The 16,976-nt window shown below is 38.5% G+C and overlaps 1 protein-coding gene across 1 annotated transcript in view; it reads right to left on the minus strand.

Annotated features, from left to right (window-relative positions):
• The window catches only part of crb2a (crumbs cell polarity complex component 2a), a 36,126-nt gene that overhangs the window by 7,242 nt on the left and 11,908 nt on the right, over positions 1-16,976 (minus strand). The window contains exons 2-9 of the mRNA XM_040156532.1: positions 14,283-14,975; positions 10,445-10,640; positions 9,672-9,811; positions 8,410-8,580; positions 8,205-8,318; positions 5,341-6,294; positions 3,416-3,990; positions 1,142-1,307 (exon numbers count right to left, since the gene is read on the minus strand). Of these exons, the coding sequence (XP_040012466.1) occupies positions 1,142-1,307; positions 3,416-3,990; positions 5,341-6,294; positions 8,205-8,318; positions 8,410-8,580; positions 9,672-9,811; positions 10,445-10,640; positions 14,283-14,975 (3,009 nt within the window). The remainder of the gene's footprint in view (positions 1-1,141; positions 1,308-3,415; positions 3,991-5,340; positions 6,295-8,204; positions 8,319-8,409; positions 8,581-9,671; positions 9,812-10,444; positions 10,641-14,282; positions 14,976-16,976) is intronic.

Below are 16,976 nucleotides of genomic sequence, written 5' to 3' on the forward strand. Positions count from 1 at the left end.
GGCTTTCTTCTAAGTGGTCCATTGCAACATTGACGCTGTGCTCATTTTTAAGTTACATATTTTGGAGATGAAACTATCTAAAAGAAAGTGGAGGAGGAAATGCACAGGGTTTTACCAAGTAGCACAGAGTCACCGCTTTGCAGTCATTTAAGTGAGTTAAACTTCAAGCTACATGAGTCTGTTTGTGGTCTTGTTGAGTGAATGATTTTTTAAAGTTTGCCTGCCCAGCCAGCGTAATATTTAAACAGCACTTTAATATCTTCCTGTGCCCAATAGCAGAGCTAACTGTTAGCTAGAGCAGATAGCAGATGTTAGCTAGCTATGCTATTTGGTTGGCAGGGAATCTCAAAAGGGGTGACACACTGAAAATCAGACCAAAGGCAAAAGGTCAGTTTGCAGCTGAGGCCGGGCAGAGCATCACCAGGGGAAATACAGCGTATCGTCCGATGTCTATGCATCATAGACTTCAGACAAACAACGATGAAAAGTTTTGACCCTAGATATTAGACATCATGGCTAATTTTATCTTAACTGATCAAATTATCTTTGGTCCACTAAAATTGGAGAACTGTAGCTACAAGTAATAACTCAACCTACAATTCCTACACTGTTCATCTGTGGATGTAAATACCCTAAAATTAAAGAGGAAAGATTAACCTCATAGTTGTGGTTTCATTTCGAAACCAATGTGCTGAAGCACAAAGCAGTTACAACAAAATGAATAAGGTGTAAGTGTCAAAATGTTCATCAAAATGTTTCTTGCACAAATTAGTCAGCCCGATTACACTTGTCTTATTAAACCTTTGCTTATGAAAAGTTAGCATTACATATGTTACTCTGTCGGAGTAAATGGCAATTACAAGGCAAGGTGTACTAGCCCTCAGGCCATAGGGGCCAAGGAGGTATGGGTACTAGAAATGTTATAGAACATATCCACAATGAAGTTGCCATCTTTCGAAGACATCCGTTCTAAACTTTATAAAACATTTCCATTCACTGGAAAAAACAAAAAAGTGTAAGTGTCAAAATGTTCATCAAAATGTTTCTTTCACAATTTAGTAAGCCCGATTACACTTGCCTTATTAAACCTTTGCTGATTGCACAAAAAAATGAGAGTTATAAAATCATCAGCTGTTCTTACATTCATAACCATCAGGTAGGTCCACACAATGGCTGCCATTGACACAAGGATCACTATTACACCACACACGTGTTTCACAGGTCTTTCCGGTGTATTCCTCCAGACAGGAACATGTAAAATCATTGAATGTGATGGTGCATTCTCCTCCATTTTGACAAGGCTTCATCTGCAGAGGGAAGCATAAGGTTTTATATCTCGCACACAAGGAACTAAGACAGCAAATCCTACTACTATAATTGGAGAGCAGTTTGGGTGTGTCACTGTCTGTGTAATTGCCCCGTCTAGGAAGAAGATAGGGGCACAAAATTTTGAAGGAACCTATTTCTTAATGAGGCCTTTCAAACAACACCAAGTTTACCTGCTTCAGCTGTTCCCACTTCCGTTTCGGTCATTCCTGGTTCAGTTGTTCTGTTCTTACTTCCTTTGCGCATATAATGTGTGATATACGGTAATACTGTCAAGAGGTGAGTTTTTCTGTGCAATACTGTGAAGAGGCGAGTTCTTCTGTGCATTGATTCCAATAAAATTCCTATAGGCCTGATTTTAACTATAATAGTTACAAACAAAGGTCCATCTCTGGTGCTGCACGCCCATTTATGCACATACTTATTTGTAAAGTTAATTAAATCGAAGGCCATCGGTAATACAATGAGACCGGGAGTGGCTGTTTGAGAATTAACTCAGTAAATGAGAAACTGCAACATAAGAGACGAATTAGCATTCACAGTAGAAGCATAACCCTATTTTGAAACTTCGGCAGCGAATTGCATCCCAGATTGTATAAATGCAGACATGACATTGTGAATAAGGAGTTACTTTGATTTGGCCACCAATGTCATATCAACTGTCAACAAGCCCTAAACTTGTGTATTCTGTTTTGTTTCTTATATAATATATATACTTATATAATGACATGTATATTTCTATGCTTCACCCTATCTCTTTGCACAAGCTGCAGGTGAAAGAATGCAAAAATATTGTATGTGACAAATAATAACTATGACCTTAATTTTCAAATATACAATATTATTATTCCTACAGCGTCATGTAACAGTTGTGTGTGTATGTGTGTGCTTTTTAAAATATGTGCCATGCACCTTTTGCCACATCCCTTCCAAATTCACTATTAATACAGTTTCAATGTCTTCCCTTTGCACAAACCTTTATAAAGGGTAAGACAAGAGATTCAAGTGAAATCAGGGAAACTGGGGATAAAAGCAATAAAAGATGGTCAAAGGACAGGCTCAAAAACCCTGGTAGGGCTAGAAAGACACACATTGCAAGACCCAAAGGGCGCTTTGTTCTACACTACCTTGATTCTCTCCACGTGGCCAAGAAATGCTAAAAAAGTTTAACTAAAAGGATATAGGATACTGCCCATACATTTATTGTTTATCTATATCACAGTTGATTTGTCACTAAACTTGTTGGTGACATTTCTGAAACTTGTGGGTGCGCCAGGGCATGTATTGTCTCTGGCACATGGTCTCTTATCACTCTGTGTTCTGTGTTTTGTGTTATACTGAACATCCAACACAAAGCTACTGGTTAAAGAGTTAATACTGAAAATACAGATATTTGGTGTTTGATTGTTTTTACAAAACAAGCCTGTATACCAACATTATGCTAGATGCATGGACATTTGGATACAAATTACAAATAGAAGCTAGTATAAGCATAGGCTAATTTCACAGATTAACAACTCTAGCCATTAGTGTTTTATTTTAATGTGCTGCTGACTGCTCATTACCGTAATTTTAAGGGTTCCACCTTCCCGTCATCCCGGTTGGTCATCCCCAATGTCTGATTTAAGATTTCGCCCTTGAGTTCTCTCCTAAAGTTTGAAAGTTTCCTCTCAAATCTAACTGTAAAACCATTTGCTATAAAAGGTCAATTAATTGACATAAGTCTCCCTGATTGAAATATTTGTAAAAGTTAACAAGACGAATCTGATTTAAACGCCCTTTTGATATGTATTTTTGATTTGAATCAGTTGTGTTAATTTAATTTGTTATTTTCATGTACTGTCAGTGGTGGCAGTTTTGCAGCCATTTTGCCAGTGATTGGCTGAGACTTCTGAAATTTTTTTGGGCTGAGTGGGAGTTGTATCTGTCAGAAAAACTGTATTTCTGAGATGCAATCACAACAAGGAGACTGGTTGAATGTAACTATGATCTGTATGGTATGAATGCAGCAGGAGCTTTGAAGGAGGCAGCCCTTGAGATGGAACACATAACTGTAAAGAAGAAAGCAGATTAAGGAACTGTTTCCTACCTTACAGGTATCATCACTGACACAGCCCTTCTTTACATTTTGAGCATCACTTGGTAAATACTCTTCCTCCTCATCCGAGCTGTTCCAGGCATCCACATCTAGATGCACTGAGTCTAAACGAAGGTCTTGCAGGCAACCTTTGTAATGGCCCCCCCACACATCAGAGCCCCAGTCTCCCGGAAGTCCTCCTACATAGGCCTGATCTCCACTATTAATATTCACTTCAGGGATCTCTCCTATTCCATAGCGAAGGCCTGCATGTTCAAAGATCACTTGTCTGTGTTGGACTTCAACCTGCAGAAGTTGCTTCTCACCAGTGGTAACAAATATTGGTGCTGTCAGTGGGACACTGTTAGGCAGAGAGCTGACCAAAACCCTCCCCATCCCCAGATAGACTGAGAAGTAGACCTCTCCTCCTTCTTCTTCTGTGGGTTTCCTCAGCTGGAACAAAAGCCCGTCTGGCTTTACTGACCTCAGGAAGAAGGACAAGTTGAAGTTGGTCCCATGGCTCTTACCCACATTGTAAGCACTGAAACTCACTGTATCCTCATTGCTGTATGTCCTAGAAGGGAATTCTGTCAGGGGAAAATTAGATGTGTGGATTAATTACATGAAAAAAATACATTCAGAAGATTTAGTAATAGGACTTTATCACTAATTCCACTGCATTTTAACAGTTCAAGCAAACAGTAAATGTTGTTTCAAGACTTTTACTCCAGGTGGCCATCAAGTGGGAAGTAAGTATAATTTTATTGCCTATGTAATATAGATTTTATTATTTTTGAAGTAGTGTACAGTTTTCACAGTTAGTGCTGCAGCTAATTATATCTTGCATATGTTTATGGGTCCATGTCATGAAGAAACAGGAGCTTTCATCATTCACAAAGTGCCATAGTTTTTATGCCATAGATACATTTTCAAGTCAGCGAAATACAAACTAACTGTCGAAGTATAACAATTATGAAAATAACCAATGTTACTCTTATAGATACATTAGTGCAGTAGTGGTATGTAACTTAGTACATTTACTCAAGTACAGTTTTGAGGTACTTTGCTTAAATATTTCCATGTTATGCTGCTTTAGACTTCTACTTTCCCTACATTTCCGAGGAGAATATTGTACTTTTTACTCCACTACATTTACTTCAAAGCTGAAGTAGTTACTAGTTAGCAAGTAACACACAGGTGTTTTCGATTTCCCCGACTGATTATACCCCTATGGCCAAGTGTATGTTGGGTGGAGTGTGGAGAATTGTCACTAAACCCTGTGTACTAAAAAGATCATTAATATTTAAGAAAAATTACACGTTGTATTAGTTATCCCACCCTAACAGGTACAAAAAAGCCAATGGAAGGATGAGGGAACTGTCAATCAAGCACAGTTTGTACACACCCACACAGCCCTAAGAAGAGGTCTAATTAGGGAACATAAGTGAAAACACCTACTGTATGTGGGTAGACTATGGTTACATGGGCTTTAAGATTTTACGTACAAAATATTTGTGTACTATAAATATACAATAAATGCATGATCACATCAAAGTATGATGTAATATTAAACTACCAGACTGTAATAACTAATTTCCCTTGACCAAATACAGCATTAAAATGCATCTCATATTTAAATGCATCAGTAGTAACAAATCAATAGTATATAAAAATATAACACTGACCAGGTCCACTCTGCATAAGGACTACTTTTACTTCAGATATTTTAAGTACATTTTACTGATAATACAGCCTAATAAAGCCTAATACAACTTTGATTTAAGTTATTTTGAATGTAGGAATTTTACTTGTTACAGAGTGTTTTTACACTGTGGTATTGCTACTTTCATTTAAGTAAATTACACCTATGGGGGTAGCTGGTCTGACAAGATACGTCAAAAGGTTTTAAAGAAATTGCTGATGGTAAAAGTGCTTACCTTTAGAGCAGCTCTCACTGTGGAAGGGACGGTAGCAGTCACAGTGGTAGCTGGTCCAAAGGTCTACACAGCGTCCATGTCCATAGCAGGGGTCAAGCTTACACCATTCAGTTTTAGTACATCCCAGCTCATGGCCTTGGTCCTCTGGAAGTGTTTGGGGTAGGACAGGCTTAGAGTCTATCATCAGGTCTTCCATACATCCAATGAAGCCTGCACCACTTACAGAGTACTCCAAAAGCTCATCTGGTGCTCCACCTACATAAATGTGAGTAAAAGCTTCAGAGGGCTGGAAAGGTGATTCATCTGTACCACCATCCATAACTCTACACCTATCCCTGTCACAGCGAGGGCCTCTCAGAATCAAAACCAGACCCTCTTTATCTACAAACACATGAGCGTCCCACCAGTCTCCATCACTAACCAAACCAGGGAATGTTACATCTAGTTCAGACTCCTCAGAAAAAGCTTTTGCACGAAGACCACCATTCACAATCTCCAGGAGGAGGTGGTTGTCCACATCTCCTCTGTAAACAAGCAACATATTGGGTATAGTGGTTCGGAAGCGTAGCTGTACCCCAAAACCTCTGTGAACATGGTGCTCAACCTCCCTCCGGGTCCTTTCTTCTAGAACAACCTGAATGTGAATGAATCCGGGAGTGGAGAAGGAGAATGTTGTTCTTGTGGAGCACTGCTCATCATAGAAGCCATGAGGGCACAAGCATGTGTGGCTGTGTTCTCCATTCTCCAGCCATGGATGGCAGGTAGCTCCATTCTGGCATTCATGTTCCACACAGCCATTGAGTTTCACATCACAGTGATCTCCTCCCCAAGGAAGTTCACCTGGCTCTGCCTCAGGACAGTGGCAGGTGTAGGATGCCTTGCCGTCTTCACACCAGCCACCATTCTGACAGGGCTGGCTCTCACATTCATCAATGTTAACTTCACACAGCTCACCTGGAAGGAGATAACACTGATAGTTAGATATGGTGGTGGCTGACTACTAGTGTACTATCAGAGATGTACTAGAGGAAAAAGAGGAGGATAATGCTGTGTTCTTTTTCTTTTTGTCAACAAATCCCATGAAACGACCAAAACTAACAATGTGCCATGCCATAAGTCCAGTAGTGTATGACTTCTCTACTCTGTCTGTGGCTCTCCCCAATCCCATTGGTTCCTACTGAAGATTTAAAATCTTAACCACCTCACAACACTTCACAAATATATAAATATATATATATATATATATATATGTGTATATATATATATATATATATATATATATATATATATATATATATATATATATATATATATATATATATATATATATATATATATATATAAATATATATATATATATATATATATATATATATATATATATATATATATATATATATATTTTTTTTTTTTTTTTTTTAAATGCTCAGTAATTTCCCAAAAGAGCTAGGCACTGTAGGTTTATTAGAAGTTACTCAGACAGGAGGAAATAGTGCATTTGTTGGGGACTATTTACATCAGCGGATTAATACACATTTGGTGCTCCAATGAGTATGTCTTTTTTCTTTTTTTTGTGTACCTTAACTGGATTTCTTTTCCTTATTTAAGTCACCTTAAAGAAGTTAGAGATCCATTGAGCAAATTAATTAACAGTGACAGTGTTCAGAAAGGAAGTTCATTCTTCTTTGAGACCCATACCGTATGCAAAGGGAAAATATGTAACGAACAATAACGAACAACAGCGCGCATATCTTCATTAGTGTGAACCAATTTTGACATGGTTTTATTATTTTTTATTTTATTTTATTTTAAACTTGATGCATTAAACAGAGAAGACAAAGAAAACATGGTCACACATCATCCATTCAAGTAAATACTCGGTTAATCTAAGGTGTATGTGGGACTGAGTCAAATTAAGATACAGTGTTTGTGTTCATGGTAATGGAGGATCATGTCACCCAGTCCAGCAGTGTGGCTCATAACCAGCCAAATTCGACCAAATGTTGGCACAGTAGGCTGACAGGTAAGATAAAAATAAATAAATAAATGAAAAAAATCAGTATTTTCTTTATTTGATTAGTTATAGGAAAAATAACTAATCAGAAATTGTTATTGAGGAGAAACATTTGTTTGGGAATTATCCTGATCAGTTGATTGAAAAATAAATATCTAAAAGCATTATTGATTATTGATTAATTGTTACAGTCATTTATCAAACAAAAATTCCAAACATTCTCTGGAAAAATACAACACCAGTGTGAGGATTTGCTGCCTTTCTCTAGTTTATATCACTGTAAACTTTTGGTCTGACTTAGACTCTGGCCATTTTTCACCATTAGCTGATGTTTTATAGATTAAACAATAAGTCAGTATTTAACATGTTAATCAATTATGAAATTGATAATTAGTTGCAGACGCTCTCTGCACTTCCTCACACCCACTGACTCTCTTTGAGTATCACCAAAAGTAAAAAGTTTTTATGGCTGCACCATTGCAACAAATGGAAATATTCTAGATGACTTTTTTTTGGTTTGTTTTTTATGGTTATATGGTTGGGAATTTTAAAACCCCTTGAACACCAGGGAATCCTAATATAGATTTTATGGCTTTAGCTTAGGTGGTAGAGTGGACCATCCTATAATTGTGGTTTGATCCAATACATCTTCTGGGCCTGTTTTTAGTGGATATACAAAAATGTTTCAGCTTAGGTCATTATGAAAATAGCAGAAATTTAAAAATGTTTCTTTATGTTGAGACAACAAGTGCTGCCAATGATGCAAAGGCTATATTTGGTACATATGGTATTACTAAATTTAACATGTAACAGATTATTCTGTCCATTTATTACAAAGTGCAAGACTCACCTAGAAATCCAACAGAGCATGTACAAGCGTAGGCACTGATCTTATCCTCACAAGTGCCTCCATTCTGACAGGGTTCAGACTCACACTCGTCAATGTTGACAGAGCAGTTTTCTCCTGTAATGTGAAAGAAATCAAATGATCGTCAGAAGATTTAAAAAGTGTGAGAAGTGAGATTTTTGCTGAATAGTTTCCTATATTTACTGACCTGCAAACCCGGGATGACACTGGCAAATATATCCAGCTGCATCTGCAAAGCTGAGCTCCCAGTCCAGCTCTAAGTGAGAGGGATCTGAACGCTCAAAACACTCCCCACCATTTTCACAAGGCTGCTCAGCACACTCATCTATGTCAGTCTCACAGTTTGGTCCTTCATAACCTAGAGAAAACAAATTACTGAATACACTAACAGATATGCAATGCGTCTTCTTTGCTCAGTTACAAATTGTGAGGCTTTCCCTAGTTGGGATGTATTAACAACTAAGAACCAAAATGACCCAGAAGTGGTCATCCTCCTGGTTAATGATGGAAGCTGAATCACATGAGTCACATTCAGTGCTGCCACAAACAACAAAATGTTTTCTTCTGATCCTTCCTTGACTGCAGTTAGTTAATTATGGTAAGATCTTCGCTTTCTGAGAACCTCCTCCATCTACAGATTCTTATGTTGTGCTGTTGTTTGTGTTTCCAACCATGTAAGCACAGTTTCTTTAGGAATCTCAACAACTACTGGATGAATTATAATGAAATGTTGTACAGACATCCATGGTGCCTGGAGGATGAATTCTAATGACTTTGGGGATCCTCTAACTTTTCCTCTAGCAGCACCAGCACTTGTTGTTTACATTGAAATGTCTCAACAACATAAGATGAATTACTTTGAATTATTGTCCAGAAATTCATGTCTCTCTCAGGGTAAACTGTAAAACCTTTGGCGATCCTCTTACTTTCAACTACAATCTTCACAAGGTCAAATTTTCAGTGTGTCCAATACTTTGGTTAATGACCAACTACAGTACCTGCAAAACTCAGGACATTCCCATTAGCCTCAGCTCTACTTTTTGTTTAGTGCTAAATAAGAAATGTTTACATGCTAAAACACTAAGGTAAGATAGTGAACTTGTTAAGCATTAACTGCTCAGTATCAAAACTGTAAACATTATCAATGTGTATGAATCCACACAGAGATGCTAACATGGCTGCAGACTCTTAAGTTCTGTTGTCGCTTACTGACAGCATACTGCTGTAAATAAGCAAATAAAAATTCTATTGTATAAATGTGTTGTACTGTTGTTAGAGGGGGGTCCTATGCTCTGCCTTTGTCTAATCAAAGTTTTGTGAAAACCTACAGCCAGAAGTGCTGTGGGCTGGGAGGCACATGGACAGTGGCCCAGTTAGCTCAGTTCATAACCCTTGCTTGTCCTTGTGTTGGGACAGAAATGTTTGCTGTTGCAGCATGTAGTTCAGTACCAGGCCAGCAGAGGCAGGTGTATCCTTTGACTCCCTCTAGACATGTGGCTCCATGGTGACAGGGATTGGAGGCACATTCAGGGATGTCCACTTCACAGTGGTCACCCTGGAATCCTGTATCATTGCAATCACATTCGTAGCTGTAAGAGACACAAAAGTCCAAAAGTCAGTTTTCACTTCTCATATGTGTCTTGGTCGTAATTTAAAGGAATCTTTGTTCCATTAAGGAATCATTGAGGACAAATATTTTTGGCATAATTGATTTATAGGTGTCTCACATTTATTGAAGTGAAGGCAGTTTTCTTTTCATGCCCTCAGTGTTTTAATGGAGCACAGTGGGTCAGTTTTGAGAGCTGTCATTCCAGCAGCAATCATCTGGATTTATAGCTCATACGCTACCCACTGTATATCAAAACTGCCTGGAATAGCCTGCCTCGCGACGTCAATGACATTACAGCCTCACCGTTTATCATTATAGGCTTTCTTTTGTTAAACCTACCAAGTCACTGTCTAACCAGGTATATAAGATGATATAAGATAACCTTTATTGTCCCAGAAGGGAAATTTGTCTGAGAAGACAAACAGGAGCAGCAGCAGGTCCAGGTCACCCGCAGAGGTATAGATTTTTCATCAGTGGAAATCTACACCAATTAGTGTATATCTATCACCATTTTACCATTTTTTCACCATTTTTTCATCATTTCACCATTTTCACAATCAGAATGTTCACTGCTGTAGCTCCTACAGTAATTTCAACTCGAGGATTGGCATACCTGTTCACCATGTCACGACAGACAGCTCCATTCTGACAGGGCTCACTGACACATTCATCAACATCAATCTCACAGTCGATGCCATCGAACCCGGGCAGACATTCACATGAGTACAAGCCAGTCAGGTCGTGGCAGGTGGCTCCGTTGCGGCAGGGGCTGGACTCACACTCGTCTATTTCAGTTTCACAGTTGACTCCTGGTGGAGGAGTGGAAAGTCAGGATGTAAGTAGAAAGCACTAGGAGAGAAATATGAAAACGATGATGATCATGATGATAATCATGATCATCATGATAGTGATGATGAAATGCAAGTTGTCATATCTGGTAAATGTAACTATTGTTTACAATAAAATGATCAGTCACAGTGTTGTAAATCAACTCACAAATCACATTGGACTCCCTAAATGATATCTTTGATGATAAAAGCCTTTCTTTACATTCTCGAAACAAAATGAGAGAATGACAGTGGAATGTAATATTGCTGATACAACCCAACCACTCACAGATAACACAAAGCTCCTCTGACACAGAGCAGGCTCATGGACAAAGAAAGCAGTGTAAGAAAAGCAAGATAGGAGTGTTTTCTCTCACTTTGCATGGCGACTATCTGAGCAACAGATAAGATGCCTGACTAAAAACATCCTACTGAGCACTTAACATACTCCTCGAGCCCAGCTTATCAGGAACAAACAAAACACTTTGAAATTAACAAATGATGATGACATACAAGGAAAACTCTTAGATGAACACATAAATGCTGTCAAAAAGCATAAAAGTCCTTGTCTCACTGCTCCTTCTTTGAGGAGATGATTAATGATTACATAATATTAAACATCTTCATTCACACATTTAAAGAATAGCAGACACACATGCAAGAGGCTGAGCTTTTGTCTCTGGGTAATATTACTATATTTCACTGCTTTACTTTGATTTTTGCAACACTTTGGATTATGTTTCTCAGGTCTAATGATACTCCTGGAAGTCTGTTGTGGAAGTGTATAAATAAGTTTTAGTGCATGAAAAAAAAAGAAAAAACCTTCAATAGCTTCCCCCCATTCCTCCCACTCTCCATGCATTGTGTATGTATCCATTGTGTTTCACTACTTTCCAGGTACAGTTCACATGGCTACATGGCAGCTTCTTTATATTTAACCCAGATCCTCTGAAACCAACCAGAAGCATTGGCACCACAAGCAATTTGAGTTCTCAGATAACTTCTACCAAGGTCTCAGACATTAATTAGCTTGTTAAGACTATGGGTTGTTCACATTGTCATTGTTAGGAAAGGCCAAATGATGCAAATTCCAAAGCTTTATAAATCTCCTCAAACCTTGTCCAAACAATCAGCAGGAAACACTCCATAAACTTCCTTCGCTATGCTGATGATACCCAATCGTATTTGTCAATGAAGCCTGGTGAAACCAATCAGTTAGCTAAACTTCAAGCTTGCGTTAAGGACATAAAGAGCTGTTAAACTCAGACAAAACTGAAGTTATTCTGCTTGGCCCCCAACACCTCAGGAACATCTATCTAATGATAAAGTTACTCTGGTTGGCTTTGCCCTGGTCTCCAGCACCACCATTAGGAATCTCAGAGTTCTCTTTGATCAGGATATGTCCTTTAACTCTCACATAATACAGACTAAAAGGGCTGCCTTTTTTCAACTACGTAACATCAGGCACATCCATTCTCAAAAACATGCAGAAAAACTTGTCCATACTTTTGTTACCTCTAAACTGGATTATTGTAATTCCTTATTATCAGGCTGTCCCAGTTCCATGTAAAATCCAGAATAGAATTTAATATTTTCCTCACCTACAAAGCCGTAATGGTCAGGCACCATCATATCTTAAAGATCTCATAGTACCCTATTTCCCCAGTAGAACACTGCACTCCCAGAACTCTGACTTGCTTGTGGTTCCTAGAGTCTCCAAAAGTAGAATGGGAGGCAGAGGCTTCAGTTATCAGGCTCCTCTACTGTGGAACCATCTTCCAGTTTGGGTCAGGGAGGCAGACACCCTATCCACATTCGAGAGTATGCTTAAAACCTTCCTTTTTGATAAAGCTTATAGTTAGGGCTGGCTCAGGCTTGGTATAACTTGGCCCTTGATTATGCTGCTGTAGATCTAGACTGCCTGGGGACTTCCCATGATGCATCAAGCTCCTCTCTCCTCCTCTTCCTCTCCATCTGTATGCATTCATGTCACATCAATGCTCGTTACTAACTTGACTTCTTTTCTCTCCCGTAGTTTTGTGCTTTCTCGTCTCTATCCTCTCTCCTCGCTTTCTGCCCCCTGGTGCTAGAGATTCTGGATCTGTGACTGGAAACCACCTACTGCCCCCATGACCCCCTTCTCTCAACCCAGCTGGTTGAGGTAGACGGCCGCCCATCATGAGCCGGGTTCTGTTCAAGGTTTCTACCTGTTAGAAGGGAGTTTTTTCTTGCTGCTGTCACCATGTGCTTGCTCATGGGGGAATGTTGGGTCTCTGTAAATATAAACTATAAAGAGTACAGTCTAGACTTGCTCTACATGAACAGTGCCCTGAGATAACATCTGTTATGATTTGGCACTATATAAATAAAATTGAATTGAATTGAGGAAGTTTGCAAAGGAAGATCTAACCAAGTCTTATGCATTTCGGAAACAAGTTGTGTGGACTGATGAAGTTAAAATAGAACTTTTTGGCCGCAATGAGAAAAGGTATGTTTGGAGAAGAAAGGCTGCAGAGTTTCATGAAAAGTACATCTCTCCAACTTTTAAGCACGGAGGTAGATTGATCATGCTTTGAGCTTGTGTTTCAGCCAGTGGCATGGGGATCATTTCACTGGTAGAGGGAAGAATGAATTCATTTCAATACCAACAAATTCTGGAAGCAAACATCACACTGTCTGTAAAAAAGCTGAAGATGAAAAGAAGATGGCTTCTACAACAGGATAATGATCCTAAACACACCTCAAAATCCACAATTACTTCAATGGGTGCAAGCTGACCTAAGCATCATCAAAAATCTGTAGATAGACCTAGAGTAGTGCATGCAAGAGGGACCAACAATATCACAGAACTAGAAGCCTTTAGCAAGGAAGCATGGACTAAAATCACCCAAACAAGAACTAAAAGACTCCTAACTGCTACAAAAAGGAAGTGTTACTAAGTACTGACCATACAGGGTGCCTCAACTTTTTTGGGGGGCACTTTTCATAATTGATATTTTGAAACTGTAAAAGATGGAAATTAAAAAAGTAATTTTGCTTAAAATATGAAAGAAATGTGTCATCTTTAACTTCATGCCTTTTGGAAGACAGTGCATCTTTTACTTGCCTAGCTGTTTTACAATAATATAATTTGACCAGGGGTACCCACACTTTTTTATGCCACTGTATATTTTCCAAAGAAATCAATATATCTGATGTCCATTGTGAATAAATGTCCATAGAATAGTTTATAAATCAAATAAAAAAGACACACTAGAACTTGCCTGAGAATCACCAGGCTTTAAGTTTTTTCATTATCAAGCTAATCCAGCGATCGTTGTCAGTGTATACCTGGGTACACAACCAGCAGGAACTGCTAATAGCTAATTCGGCATACTATTAATGGTAGCAAATTGCCAAAATGTGAACAAATACGGGCTAAAAATAGGGAGCTCAAATTGTAGCACACAGCTAACATACTGGCTCCATGGCAACATTATACTTCCAATTTACATCCCCCAGAGGCCCCAAATTATGGGATCCTTGGTCTGAAATGTAGAGAAAGATAATAGAATAAGACAAAGAATAATAATTGGATAAAGAGAATTGGTGAGAAAATGGACACCTGCCAAGTAAATATTGTACCTGCAAAGCCTGCCAGGCACTCACACTCGTAGTGGTCCTTCTCGTTGATACAGGTGGCATTGTTTTCACAGGGTCGTGAAGCACACTCGTTGATGTCAATTTCACAGTTGTAGCCTTGAAAACCAGGCACACAGAAGCAGTGGAACTCTGCCACTCCATCTATACAAATGGCTCCATTCTGACAGGGCTCTGATGAACACTCATTCACATCTTCCTCACAGGTCTTCCCCTCAAACCCTGGTGCACAGTAGCATTCAAAGCCATCTGGTCGTAATCCACAAGTCCCATTGTTCCTGCAGGGTTCATCGATGCAGTCAGTCACATGTGTCCTGCAGTCCTGTCCTCCGAACCCAGCAGGACATCTGCAGAAGTATCCGTTCAGCTGATCTACACACATAGAGTGGGGTTCGGAGCAGGGGTTGCTCTGACACTCATCCACCTCCTCTGTGCAGTTATCACCTGTTAGTCCATCTGGGCAGATGCAGTGGTATTCTGTGGTACCAAGGGTGCTAGTACAGTCTTCACATGGTGCAAAAGAGCAGGCATCATAGAATTCATCACAGTTTTTTCCCATGTATCGGACCCCTTCTCTGGCACAGATACAGGCATAATCATTCATGGTGTCCACACAGGTAGCTCCATTCTGGCAGGGTGCAGACAAACATTTGTCTGATGTGGCCGTGCAGAGGATTCCTGAAACAGATAGGAAATGCTATGTTGAGGTCAATTAATGCATGTGAAGAACTACTGCTATATTTTTTATATGACATACTCAATACTTTTATCCTCTTTAAATAAAGCAATTTGAGAAAATCAATATTTTATTGAATGGCTCATTACTTATGTCCACACTAAGACCATAGCCTATGATGAAGGGTCACAAGCAGGCATTACTTTATTTTAAGGGGCCACAAGTCAAAAAAGCTAGGAACAACTGATCTAGAGCAAGTAGGAGAATACCCATAGACCATGACAGCCATAATACCAAGTACCAAAGCAAAACAAGCATAAATAGCCTATTATGTAGTTTATTTTAAAAATTTGCTACATATTCATCTCATTATTTTGTTAGATTTAAATTACAATCTTTAAGGCTTTCATGTTAATCTAAGTTATGTGGTACTATTTGAGATCAGAATTTTTTCTACAATACCCATTCCATTTATTTAAATTCTGTAATTGTTTCTCTGTATATAAGTTTTCATTGTTATTTCCACACAGCCTTTACATGCACAAGAGAGCCACAGGAAACACCACATGCATGTTTTTCTGTCAGTAGATCGATTTTAATTTTTGCAAGGGAGAAATTGAACAACAAGAAACAGCCACAGTGAACTGTTATATTAAGATCCGCGGGCAAAAATTTCTTACTTCAATTTGTAGGAACCACTGCACCTGCAAAAACATGTGTCACATGGGACCTGATTATTGCATGTTACCAACAGTGCCACACCAATCAGGAATTAAATCTCAGGTAATCAGAATTTAAACCAAAATCCTATCGTTGCTGCATTCTGGACCCCATGTGGGATGACCTAACATGCAAACAAGCTTCTGACCCTATTGACTGATGTCTTTCCCACATATCTAAATGCAGATGTCACTTTATGGGCCTTTTTCAGCACATGGTACTGGCTAAACTTGACTCGATGTGCCTTTTTTGGTTTTCCATCAGGCAAAAGTTGTGGATAGTACCTGGTACTCTTTTTAGTATCCCTTCCGTCAGGGTTCCAAGTGAACTGAGTTAATACCAAAAGGTGACGTAAAAACACTGCAGTCTACTGACTGGTCAGAGAGAATCATCACTATCACTGTGTCATCATTGTGGAAGAGAGGACATCCTGAACAAACCCACCATATTTAAAAATCCAAGCTACTGCACTCTACTCACTGTAGCCTGTATTATATTTAGTTATTATACTATACTATATTCAGAATATACTTAGAATCAAAAACCGCATCCCTTTGATATCCTTAATTGTTCTTGTGTTTGTTTTGTTGACTGTGTGGAAGCATCTGCATTAGTTATCTTTCTCCACTCATTTATTCAGTTTCTTCCTTTGCCACCTGTCATGTGTCAACAGCTACTGACCACATTGCTGTGACATTTGTTGTGGATTTTAATTGTTCCCATACAATTTTTTTTTATCATTTGGTGCTGCTCCCATTAGGCCAAAAATGTCCACAAGATGTAACAAGTCTGTTGGGCAGATTTACAGAGCATATTCTTTAATCCAGCTCTATCAAACACTACATGGCTGGTAATTAAACCAATAAAGTAGACAATTAGTTGGCAGTGACATAATTAAATAGATGATGAAATATATTAACAAGAAATTAAGAAAAATAAATATGAAATGAAAGATATAAATATTGCCCCAAAAATGTAATTGATATCTAGGCAATGGCATAAATAAATAAGCAATGAAATATTGTATATATTCAAGTAAATCAGTATTAACTGAAATAAATAAATATATGTTTAATTAAAAATCCCAATCAAACTCTATTTTATATGCTTTAATATATTCCAAGTATATATTTGAATGCTGGCATTTTGTTTTTCAATGCATTTATTTTTTCTCCCGGGAAGGCCTCTTATTTATTTCATGGCATATTTATTTCAGGATGGCGCTTGTCAATCAACCTCTGGGGACAGGATCAACACTTATGACTGGTTGATATTCAGACCAA

The sequence above is a fragment of the Xiphias gladius genome, chromosome 20 (assembly GCF_016859285.1).
Source record: "Xiphias gladius isolate SHS-SW01 ecotype Sanya breed wild chromosome 20, ASM1685928v1, whole genome shotgun sequence".
In the NCBI taxonomy this organism is placed as follows: Eukaryota; Metazoa; Chordata; class Actinopteri; order Istiophoriformes; family Xiphiidae; genus Xiphias; species Xiphias gladius.